General features: G+C 39.0%; 1 protein-coding gene across 4 annotated transcripts in view; it reads left to right on the top strand.

The window, feature by feature from the left end:
* impg1b (interphotoreceptor matrix proteoglycan 1b) overlaps window positions 1–12798 on the top strand; it is a 31353-nt gene that overhangs the window by 15310 nt on the left and 3245 nt on the right. For 3 of the 4 annotated variants that reach the window (XM_080871242.1, XM_080871243.1, XM_080871245.1), the window contains 4 exons: window positions 7566–7785; window positions 8887–9097; window positions 10848–11033; window positions 11147–11330. In XM_080871242.1, the coding sequence (XP_080727368.1) occupies window positions 7566–7785; window positions 8887–9097; window positions 10848–11033; window positions 11147–11330 (801 nt within the window). The remainder of the gene's footprint in view (window positions 1–7565; window positions 7786–8886; window positions 9098–10847; window positions 11034–11146; window positions 11331–12798) is intronic. The other variant, XM_080871244.1, reaches the window with a different exon arrangement.

The following is a 12798-nucleotide window of genomic DNA, read 5'->3' on the forward strand; positions in this document are numbered from 1 at the left end:
TTGTAATGAATTATAAAAAGTTATATTTTTCATTATTAAATGTTGTTTTCATTATTTTTGTAAAGTGAGGTAAAGCTTTAAACAATCGCCAAGGTGGTAAAATGATTCTGTTTCACTCAGACACAACACTCTGGGTCCAGAAATTCGCCAAACCCTGGAGCTTCCAGTAAATCTGGGCCTAGGAGACAGACGACTTTAGCCTCCATACCGGTATTTTTTTCCATATTGGAACTGCAATATAATTCTAATGCCTCAGAGAAAGTTAACTAACCTTTTCCAAATGCAGTAACTAAAAAATCACGACATCTCTTAACATTTCTGACAGTTCTCAATTATTCAGCTTTAAACTTAAGCTTTACTTTCAACCTTGTAGTAAATTATAGACTCTCCTGCTAGCCTGCTACAATGCATAGTTTTTATCTGTAAGTCTGATTCTGTTTAGGGGGTTTGACTTTGTGTGTTTCGCCTTAATGTTTGACTGCAGTTTTTCTTTTACTGCAAGATGTACTATGACGCAAAGTTGTTTTGCTAGTGCTTTGCTTAATGAATCATCAAATCCCAAATTTTAAATGTAGAATATGTAAAATTCAAAACCAGGCATGAGAAATTTTGTGCCGCCATGCAGACGGCTCAACAGGTTTTCTCTAAGTTGAGAATTGATACCAGTCACGGGGCATATCATGTTAAAAAGAAATAACCTTCTCATGTCTAGGTTATGTGTTCAGCATAGTTGACCATGGTGATGTTGCCAAGCTAAAAGAGAGTCACCATTGTGACACAAAAAACTCCTGTTGCATGGCCTCAGCTTACTTATCTTACCTATTAATCTTGCTTCCTGGTACAACTCTGAAGTCTAGACTCTCTTTGACTCATTGTCAGCATACTCCTGGTTTCTGCAAACAGAGGGGTGGCCATGGGTTTCTCAAAAGTTTCTCTATAAAAAACAGTAATGATTTTCTTTATTGCTCAATCTGTGTCAGGTTAGCTTAGCACAACATATCCCATTTGCCACTTGAGGTCACTGACCCCAACCAAGTAACAGAGCATCACATCACCGCTTAGGGTTGCCAACCGTCCCTTAAAAAACGGAATCGTCCCGTATTTAGAAACAAAAGTACACGTCCCGTATTGAGCTAATAAGGGACGCACTTTGTCCCGTAATACAGTGAGAATCAAAAGTAGTCTATAACTTTTAATGGAATTAACACTTTGTTTGAAAACATAATTCCCAGCCCCTCTCCTGCTTTGTGACCAATGAGCTGACAGCACACTTATGACAATTCGAGTATGACAAGTCAGATTACCGCTCATCTCATTGGTTGAGGAAAGGTCGCTTACGGAGAAAATACCGGAAGACAACCGATGACCACAACAACAAGCATGGCCAACAGGGAAACAAACGCCGACACTGCGGTGCAAGTCTCGGACGGCACACTGTGCGTCCATAAAATGAAGGTTATAACAGAAAATCTGTCGCTCGCTCTCTCTGTCTTTCACTCACACAGACACACCACCACATCAACTTTGCTAAATTGCTAATGAAAAACATTGATCAGGCAGCTGTGATTGAGCAGCAATGTAAATCCAACTATTTTCACGGTTGTTGTGGTCGTGATAATTTTGTGATGCCACATGGAAAAGGCTCGGATGAGCTTTCCAAAGTTCTACAAGTTGTGCCTCCATCGCTTGTGTCCAGATCACACGCTGCACAGCTGTGCTGCAACGTCTTTTTCACCGACGTTTACGTGTTTGCGCGTGAGCAGCTGCGGTGACACCCTCACGAGCGATTGATGATCGGGAGCTGGTCGTGAGGTGTTAATCGCTTCTCGTTACCCCACGTATACTACACGACGCACGATGAAGGCCAAAATCGGGCTGATCACCAAATCGGTCGCACGACTCAAAAATCGGCTCAAAATGGGCCAAAAATCGCACAGTGTGAGCCCAGCATTAGAGCAGCAATGTTTGTTCGCTCAGAGAAAGAAAAAAAAAGGCTGCAAAAGTACAGGGAGGAATGGGAAAAGGAAAACACCTGGCTGGAAAAGTGCACTATAAAGCGCACTGCACTGTGTGCTGGCGCACTTTTTCCATAGGCATGCTTCTATTGGTGGGCACATGAAGAACATGAGGGGCATGAAAGCTCGGGGAACCCTTTACCAATTTTTTGTCCGCCAGGCCACGGCAGAAGCAGATATGGTATGTAAACACTGGTTTGTTTTTTTTAAACCCTCTGGTTAAGGTTAATATGGGCATGTGCAGTGAATATCAGGGCTATGTGGCCAGAAGTGTAATAATATAATTTATTTTGTGTAATAAACAACAGCAAGGATAGATGATTACAACAAATAGATGACTAATACATAAAAGTAATACATAGATGAATAATGATGATGAGTTATGATGCGTAATCATGGGAACAAGTGGGTTTACAAACAGGAGCAGCTGATTAGCTTTAGAAAAGCTGAAATAATACCTCAACTGAAGCCAACTGTACTAAATGCACTAAATGTGCACTGTTACAAGAATATTTTTCGTTCTATTGCTTTCTATTAATTTATATAATTTTAAGTTAAGTAGGACAGAGTTCTTTTAAAGAAAGATTTACTTATATTCTCAAAAGTTAAGCATGACAGGCTTCTGTTTAAGAAAGAGACCTGTTTTATTGTGTTAATGTTGTCATTTTGAGCTAAAAATAAATGGCTAAATGATCATTTGTTTCACATGTGTTCATATCACAAAGAATATGCATCTGCTTAAATCAAGTTCAAGTCAAATGGTTAAAAAATAATTTCACACACAAAAAAAGAGCTACCACACTGGGAAGGGTGAAGACAACTGGGTTGCCCGGCCCTGGCCACGAGGTGTCCCTTATTTATTTTTCAGGGAGTTGGCAACCCTATCACCGCTCATAAAATCAGTCTAGCTAGCTGTTTCCCCACATTTCAGCTCTTAAAGGTTGCCTGCAAACTTTAAGGATCCTACATTTTTGTGCTAAGTTAGCTAAATCAGAGAGAGTCATATAAATCTGTGCACCTATTTCTTTAAAGTACAACACTGAAAGCAAAACATCTATGTAGTTATCCGTGCTTACAAGCTTTGTGGGAAGTACTGCAAATGTGCTACTAGCTGACATTGCTTTGTTATTATTTGTGAGCCTGTGAGTTTAAATTTACGTGTAAAGTGTATACTTCTTCAGGTTTTATCTTTTAAACTGGGAAATGCAGTATGCAGTGAAAGTGTCCTGCAGTTAGCTATTCACCGCAGTCTCTGACATTTATTTTTGCATTGTCATTTATTTATTGGTATGTGTGATTTTTGCTTGTTTGGGGCCTTAAAGATTAACCCAGAGAGTGGCGGAGTAAATAGTAAATAAGTGGGCCAAGAAAATATAGTACAGATGTCACATAGCTTTGTGAATTTTGTATATGTTAGAAAGCAACCTAGCTCAGGGCAGTGTGAGTCATGGGACCTTGGTCTGCCTTAGTCATTGGTTGTGACCCGAGGTAAGAAGCTTTAATTCTAGTCAGTTCCAGCACCACACACATTATGCTATTAGTGGTTTCCATCTGCTTAGTGTGATGGCAGTAAAGTTTATATGGACATCTGCATGCATTTTGCATCATTTATTCTGAATGGGTACCTGTCCAAATATGCACACTGTATATATGTACTACTATTGGCCAAGAGAAAATGAAATAAAGCCAATCACAAGCTGGACAATGTTATGTTATTTTATTTGGATATTTGAGTGTATGACCTGCATATATTTTATTTTCCCCCCAAAAAAGAAGTGTACATTAGCTGCTGGCATGTATGTACATGAGGACGATGTCTCTTTAAACCTGCATTTGCTACAAGCATCAAAGAAAGAGGCATCACTTGACATCTCTGTTTAGTTTTGATGCTTGCCCCTAGGTATTTTTAGGCTCACTCAGAAGAGCCCTGCGTTCTGTGTTATGTAAAGACCTTCAAATCAAGAAGAAGCAGCAATACAAACTGGATTGTATGCATGCAGTCATGCCAGTGGGCATAGGGAACATGTGTATTTAAAAAATATATAAATATATATATTAAAAAAATATGCATAAAAATCCTGAAAGAATAACACAAACAACACTCCATCTCCAATCTTTAATGGTTGCCCAAACCCCAGTTTCTGCAATTCTCCTTGTTAATTAATGTATTTAGCCGTTTTCAGATGAGTGCACTGGTAAGTATTTACTATACTTAATATATTATTTTGTCAGCACCCATTAGGATTTTTCAGTCTTCCTTTAAATGGGCTTTTTAAATAAAGACAGGCCCCAGTGTATCCAGGCGGGGTTATAAATCACTAAAACAATAACGAAGAAATGTCAAATAATGCATATGATGCAGCCCATTTAAATGGATGCAGTGTTTTCTTTGTTTTGTTCAAATATACATGAACAATTAGCCTTCATACCTTTTACCACACTCCCCCATTACTCCTGTACCTACTGGTTTGTGAAGCAACCAATAAAACTGGATATGGAGGTTGGAGGGACTTAGTTTGATACAGCAAATCAAAAAAATTAAAAACTTATGGAAGCAAAATACTTCTTGGGACTTTTGACACAGATGCAGGGATATTTCATTTGGGTTTTCCAAAGCAAGAACCAGTAGATACATGTGTAACCTCAGAGAAGCAAATGTGATTGTGTCAGACTGATGAAATCATAGTTTGTGCCATGCATCCTGCAAAGGTTTAGTGTATATATATATATATATATATATATATATATATATATATATATATATATATATATATATATATATAACATGGCAATTTAAAGTATCTTTAGCGTCTCAGTACAGACTCTAGTGAGAATTCTTGTAAAGAAACAAGCTTTGACCTTGCATGAAAGTCAATATAGCTGGATTGGTCATCTAAAGTGGGCGATTATAACTCAACGATTTTCTGCATTGAGACAAATGGATGACCAAACAACAGTGTGAATGTGTATTTATATTGCAAGCTGTGGCCCATTTGTTCTGGATGGTGGACCCTCCAGTAGCTACACCTTCCTTAGCTAAGACTGTTAGCTATAGGGAGCTAGCTGAGAGTAAACTGCTTGTCAATGATAAGTGAAATAACCAGATCAGAGCAGAGCTCCTTAAGGCCTCTTATCTCCCTCTCAACAGCCAGGCCTGCTAAAGCATCGTAATCTCTCTCCCGCACACTGTGGTGGTTTGATGTTTGCCTCATCTGTAGTGAACATGGAGTGGCTTGAAGGAGAGTGGTTCAGATCGATGGACATTGATGTAGGCCCATTACTTGAGCTGGTTGACTTCCTTCCTGCCTAAACAGCTCTGCAATCATTGGTTCGAAGTCCCAAAAGATTGGCTTCTCACTTATCTGGACTGCAAAGTCTGACAATGCGGGGATATTTTAAACATGTCTGCATGGGAAGTTAACTTTAACTTAAAGCTAAGACATGGCTGTGTAAATATAGAGTTCCAGACAGGTGCTGTGTTGTGTACTGCCTTTTAAAAGAAGAAGGCAGCACAGACGCAGTGAAGCCAATGTGTTTGTGCTTGTTGAGTTTTGTTGGCTATTTGGACCAATGAGTTACCTTATTGCATTTATTTGTAAATTAACACTTTTACCATCAACTTAACAAGTTTAACTGATATAAATCCCCCTAGTGTCAGGTGGCAAAGGAATAGCAGTTATCTGTGCTCCCAGAATCCTCTGTTCTCAGGGTGTGTATGTTCAATATTCTGGTGTTTGGGTCAGCATTATCATTTTACATGTGCTATACACTATAAGCAACTATAGATTATGCTTTTATGGTTCTCATGCGTTGTCCAAATACTGACATATAGCAAGATCCTTGGAACACTGGACCCTTTCCCATTACATGCCATACAATATAAGCCCGGGGACCACGGGACCCCGTGGAGCATATGCGGGTGGCTGTAGCTCAAGACTTCTAATTAAAGTGTAAAGCACTTTGAGTTGTTGATAATACCAAAATTGAAGTAAATAAACTCATCACATTTATGTAGAACTCGAGAGATCGTGACCCTTTTTTATATTTCTCATACTTCTTTGTCATGTTTCCATTATGTATCATGTAAATGTGGAGAACAACCTAACAACATAGCGTTGTTCCTGCATCACTATAATGTTTTTCTGAGACAATCAATCCAGCTGTTGACATTTTAGAGCTTTTTAATTAGAGAAAATATTACTCAGTGTAGAAGTTTGTCATCGGGTTTTTCTGCCTGGCTTTTTGTCGCATGGTTACCATTGTGAAATATTCTATTTGAACCCAAACATTATTTTCCCCCTTAACCTTAAAGTAACCACTGTAATGAAACCATGAAGGAGAAAACCAAACAGAAATAAAATCAACAAATTAACAAAGTAAAATCTAATCAGTGTTGATGACAACTGTAGACCTACATGGACTTTATTTTTTTGATAGGATTTCTAAATGAGTTGGTGCTTGGGTTCCTCACCTCTTTTTCCTTAATTACCTTAATTAATGACAGCTCAACAACATGGTTGGTCAGTTAGGTAATGTAACATCTTAGGAAGAGAACCAGCATAGGAATGACCCTGCAGTTACTGCTAAATATGCTAAGCAGGCCTACTGTATGTAGTTTTTTCTTTCCTTTTTGTGTCATTGTAATTCGTTTCTAATTAGATGCTATGGCATTAAAAAAAAAAGCTAAAAGGAAAAAGTTGTAAAAAACAAGTAGGAACAGCAGCAAGGCCTCTTCCCAGCTAGCATGAAACAGATTATTAAAAAAATGGATATGATACGTCTCAAATCAGTCTTGACTATGCTTCTCCTGTGCTTTATGTTTGTGGGGCAGTGTTACCACAGTAAGGCTGTAGTGATGCACAGATACTGGATCCAATAAACATTTACTGTCTGCCTTTGTGTTACTTTAAGGCACTTTAGATAAAAGCTTTCACTAAACAGTACAGTATATATTATAGATAGACTTGAGTTAGCTTTGTTGTAAGTGTATCATTTTTTGTCCCTGTGTTTTCTGACTGTTTTGCGACTAGAGTTAGCATGATTTGTGTTCTTATACTAATGCCTATGAACATAACCCTAATTTTATTCTGGATCTAATTACACAGCCTGAGCAGTGATGCCAGGATTTCATGCTTGCATCAAAATTTAATTATGAACTATTCATAGCATTAACACTGCAAAAAGTGACCTGAATAGCAAATTAAAAAAGAAGAAGAAGAAAAAGCTGTTGTATCATAGTGGCAGAATTAAATACTTCTCCTCCCCCGGGACTTAATCTCAGGAGGGAACAGCTCTTTTTTGACATAGGGTGGCACGTGTCTGGCATAATTTAATTACACCCAAAAATCAAAGTGAAGAAGTCCCTTTCTCTTCTTGGATCAAGAAATACATTTGTGGGATTTCCCCCCCCCCCCCCCCCCCCCCCCCCCCCCCACAGATTACTAACTTTACTAATGCCTTTTAAATAAACATTGAAAGAGAACTGCTAAATCAAATACTGAAATAGGAGCTTCTCAGAAATGAATATGCTTTTCCTCTCATTCTCCACAGCTTTTGCCATATTTGCAGTCCAACTTGACGGGATTTAAGCAGCTGGAAATTCTTAACTTCAGGAATGGAAGTGTTGTGGTAAACAGCAGGATGAAACTGGACAAGCCCGTACCTTATAATGTCACAGAAGCAGTGCACTGCGTGCTTGAAGACTTCTGTAATGCAGCTTCCAAAAGGCTTGATATTGAAATTGACAGTCGCTCCTTGGAAATAGAACCAGGTGAGATGTTCTTGCTTGTCCACTGCTCTGATTTGGTTCTTCTTTGTATTTAATAGAAAATAAATAATAAGTATACACTGATTAGTGTGTAATTATGTGTTCTGACAAACTGATGTATTCCCATGACCTTGACCATGACAGAGGTCAAATTATATATGACCATTTAACATCTGTACATGTGTATTTCCATCCTCTTTCTCATTATGTGTTACTCCTCCACCACTGTTGCTCAAACTCTTTTCTCATTTCCACACCGTCCCCTTCCCATCCTCAAGTCTCACCTCCTGAACTTAAGTCAGAACTAAAACACATGAAAAATGCATAAACTTGTTTATTTATCTCTGACATTCTTGCTATTACCTTTTGTAATACAACCTTCCTGTCTCCAGACATCTGACATAAAGCTAGCTAAACAACAAGAGCTGGTTCTAAGCTAACGTTACGCTAGCTAATGTTAGGCTCAACTGTCCTAAAAATCACACTTTCCCAGTTTGATTACCTCTCATATCATATGAGAGGTTATTCACTAAATGTTTGAGTCCAACAATGTGACAACTGAGGTAAACAGCTAACTGACAGTCCAGAGTTGTTTGTCCTAGAGGGCCACCATAGATAGTATTATGCACTTGAATTGGAAGGCGTAAGAAAACAGAATTCAGCTGATTTCAATGTGAAATCTAATGATATCTAGTGGCAAGATTTTACACACTACTTTTAATTTTGTGTGTCTCCAAGCAAAAGCGAGATCACAGTTCATTCCCATGTTGTGTGAATAAAATATGCAGGCAAGGCATAGGGAACAAAAATCCTTAATCTGCACATGCAGTGAATTATGCTTGTCAATATCATAAGGTTCGTGTTTATCTGCTGTCTGTTCACAGACTGTAACAAAGGTGTTGTGTATTGTGAGTTCATGATCGCATGGAGCCATATTAAAAGCACACGAAACAGAAAGCAGACACCTCTTGTCAAATCAGTCAGCATGCCTTCTTATTTCCCCTCTGAATCTGCAAACATGGAACGACTGCATTAATGCTAGTGAACACTCAGCCCTCTGTCTATATTTCTTTCACCTCTCTCTCCTGTTTCCGTTGGTTTTAGCTGACCAGGCAGACCCCTGCAAGTTCCTGGCCTGCAATGAGTTTTCACGCTGTGTGATAAACAGTTGGACCAACGAGGCAGAGTGTCTGTGTGATCCGGGCTACAGCACAGTGGACGGGTTGCCTTGTCAGAGCACTTGCACCCTGCAGCCAAACTACTGCCTGAACGGAGGCCTGTGTGAAATAATCCCAGGCCATGGAGCAACCTGCAGGTACACACAAGCTGATAAATGAAAGGAAGCACAAACAAAATGACCTTAAAGTTTATACTAGGTCCTTATTTTTTATTTTTTATTTTTAGCTGTGTTTGGATTTGATCCCTGATGTCACTTTCAGAGCCTTGAAGTTGGAAATCCACCATGTTTGTTTTTATTTTTCATTTGTTTTTCTTTTCTTTTTATCTTTATCCTGAATTGTAAGGCTGATGTAAACGTGTTGCTTTGTGGTGTACTCAAGGACATCCATCTCCTGAGAGCTGCTTGCTGAAAAATGTTGAATTCTACAACTGTCTTTAACAAAATTTAAAGAGATGCATCTGGAGGCAGTGCAGTAAGGATGAAAATGTGTATTTATTAATAACAATTATTATTATAGTTAGGCATCCAACTCGTAAAGGCTTTTTTAATTGTTCACAAATTTATCTTCAAGGATCATTCAGTCATTTATCAAGAACGCTACATATCTTTTTAATAGAAAGAATTTTTAATGTTTATGCAAATTTATACATATGCCATGAGGTATGTATTGAGACACAGGAACCTGAAAGCAATAGTGAGCTCTTTTGAACACGTCTCAGGAAAAAGAAAGCAAATTTTTCATTTTCTACTATGAAAAATGTCATTACCTTCAAAGGGTGCTTCTTTCTAACTTCCAGTTAGGTCTGCAAATCTGGACAGCGACACAATTTTCATAATATGAGCTCTGTATTTCACAGTAATAGATTTGTAATTAAATGGCACATTTAAGTACAGAATTTCTTTGACCCCAGGGTTTGAAAAAATATACCGTTTTAAAGTTTTTGCAACTTTATAGACTGTATTGCAGACAATTACTGTCAGAATTCACAGTGCACTCGCACGCACGCACGCACGCACACACACACACGCACACACACGCACACAGTGTGTTTTAGGTCACTGTAATGTCAAGTTCCATGCAATGAACTATATTGCATTTGGCAGAATCAGTAAAAAAAACAGCTTTTTTTAGGTTCTCCTGTCGCTTCGTCACTAAACACTCAGTGACTAAGTCCCACTGGAACGCATGGCCATGCATGTTCCACAGGTGCTGAACCTCATTAACCATTCTGGTCTGCTTCCGTGCTTTTTTCTTAGCATCATTCTGTTACACGTTGATCTGAATTCCATCTGTCTTCTAGGTTTTTTTTCGATGTTTTTGAAAGGCCATTCACTATGCAAAAATAGCCTTTCTATTCTTGAGGCTGATGAATGGTTTTCACTATGTGGCGAAGCTCTCATAAAGTCGTGCCTTTGTGGAAGAATGTTTAATGACATGCCCATCTGCTGGAGAGTGTTTTTGACTTGGGGTGAGGTTGTTAAGGGGTTTTCTTTACCAAGTGATCATCCAACACAGTTATCTTGCATGGCCTTCCAGGCCTTTTTAATTGGCCAAGCTCAACAGTGTGCTCTTTTTGTTCTCAGAACGTACCAAAGCATTGATTTGGACATTTTTATATTCCTGCCCACTCTCTTGTTTCTTGTACTTGTTTTGTTTTTTAGCAACCTATGCAAGGCATGTATCACTTGAATCGAAAGCTCTTTTAATCCCAATTTTGGGTTCGCAGTAACAGCTTCCAAGTGAAACGTCACAGATTTTTTTTTTGCTCAACTGATGATGAAATAAGAAAGGCCATATTTGGCCATAACTGTACCCAGTTATTATATATTAAGATTTTATTAAAATATTGTGCATAACTGCATGCATTTTTCTCATCTCTTTTAGATGCCCCGTGGGTAAATATTGGCACTACCATGGGGAACGCTGCAATGAGCTGGTGTCAGTGCCGGTAGACCCGTCACTAATTGTAACCTGCCTTGTGGGAAGTCTCTGCCTTGTTTGCGCCGTCCTTGGCATTATAATATTCATCAACAAGAAATGCATAAAAACCAGAAAGGCTGTAACTTTGGTGTAAGTATGAGCCCTATTTTGTGTAGTTTGTTTTTGTATACGTGACTATTTAGTCATTTTGTGTGGTATAGCCTACTGTTTCAAAAGCATTCATAATCTCCTTTACATTGTAGGCAGACTCTTGCCCCTTATGCCTTTGAGAATACTTTGAGGGAGAACCCAGTATTTGAGAATGATGATGGTGTCTTAACTCACGTGTCCACATTACCATGCCCGTCAACTTCTGCTTCCTCCCAGTCCCAACACTCTGAGCAAGAACATTTTGCCTCCATTGAAAATATACATCTGAGTATCGAGGTACACTGTGCTGCGTCGCACAGAAGACTAAACCAACTAAACTACTAACCTCAGCTCTTTGGCTACTAATAACTAAAATACTCCAACCAATTCTGTTCTAACAAATACGTTAGTATTATTTAACTTAGAGCAAACTTTGGGTTGATCTCCATCCTTCCATGCATTTAATCTAGGCTGACTTTTCATTTGTATTTAAAATTGCTCTGATGTATCTTCAAAATATCTGCCATAGACTGACAATCTGCTCAGGGTGCAGCCACCATGTCAATCCAAGACAGCTGGGATAGGCTCAGTGACCCTCAATTGGATGAGCAAAAGAAAATGGATTGATTGGTGGACGAATTACATTACAATGTGAAAAATATACTGCAGATTAAATCATTCACTGGGACTGAACATCCTCTGGTATATTCAGTAGACACTCAGAGGCTTTTATCGACAAAATGAAAGAGTTAACCGCATGATCCATAACAAAAACCCAACCGCTGTGTGTAGTTTTAACAGTGAACTGTGTGCTGATTGCTGTAGGTAGAGTCTCCTGGAGTAGACCCTTGAATAGTTACGTGTTTGCTTTCATTTGCCTTTTATATGTTTATCCTGTTCAAATGCCTTTGTTTTAATACAGTTTTTGCCCGTTGCTTGAACACATTTGGCAAAACGTCGCTCATTGTGCCAAAACTCTAAACACAAGTAAACACGACACAACACTGGGAAATATACCATACACATCTGTGCCAAAATGAAACTCCACTCCCAAAACCTAAACTCTGCTGTCAAAACCTAACATTCCTCTGTCAAAATGTAACTCTGTTGACAAAATGACACATACTTGCATCATATGCAAACACTTACAGATCAGGGGGAACACACTAGTCTTCTTTACATAAAACACTGCAGTCCTTGATTTCCATTGTGTATTCAGAAGGCACATTTACAGGAGACACATTTCCAAACAACCAAAAACGCAAATAGACCTACTCAATAGTGTACATCGCAGTACCATGAATTCAGATGAAGCAAAAAAACAAACAAACCACAACACAATAATACTGCAATAGAAAAAACACTATACTGTAAACACAAAAAACCATGACAAGTGTGCATAAGTGGGCTCATGGATCCCGCCGTCTGTTGGGGTCTGGCCACAGGACCTCATCAACATCGCAAGCTATGTCCTCTCCCGCTAGGCACCGGGGAAAATACCCTCTTGCATGCCGAAACCATCCATGGATCGCTGTCACCTCAATGTCGCCGCAGGCCTGTTCCATTGCCTGCAGAAGAGGCATGCGGGCATGTGGTTGGCAGTCATATACTCGCCATCTCCAAGCCGAAAAAAATTCCTCAATAGGGTTTAAAAATGGTGAGTAAGGGGGCAAGTATACCACTTCAAATTGATTGTGGTCGGTGAACCAGGCCTGGACCAGAGCAGCCCGATGGAAACTGACATTATCCCATATCACCACAAACC

The sequence above is a fragment of the Rhamphochromis sp. 'chilingali' genome (genome assembly GCF_963969265.1).
Source record: "Rhamphochromis sp. 'chilingali' genome assembly, chromosome: 21".
In the NCBI taxonomy this organism is placed as follows: domain Eukaryota; kingdom Metazoa; phylum Chordata; class Actinopteri; order Cichliformes; family Cichlidae; genus Rhamphochromis; species Rhamphochromis sp. 'chilingali'.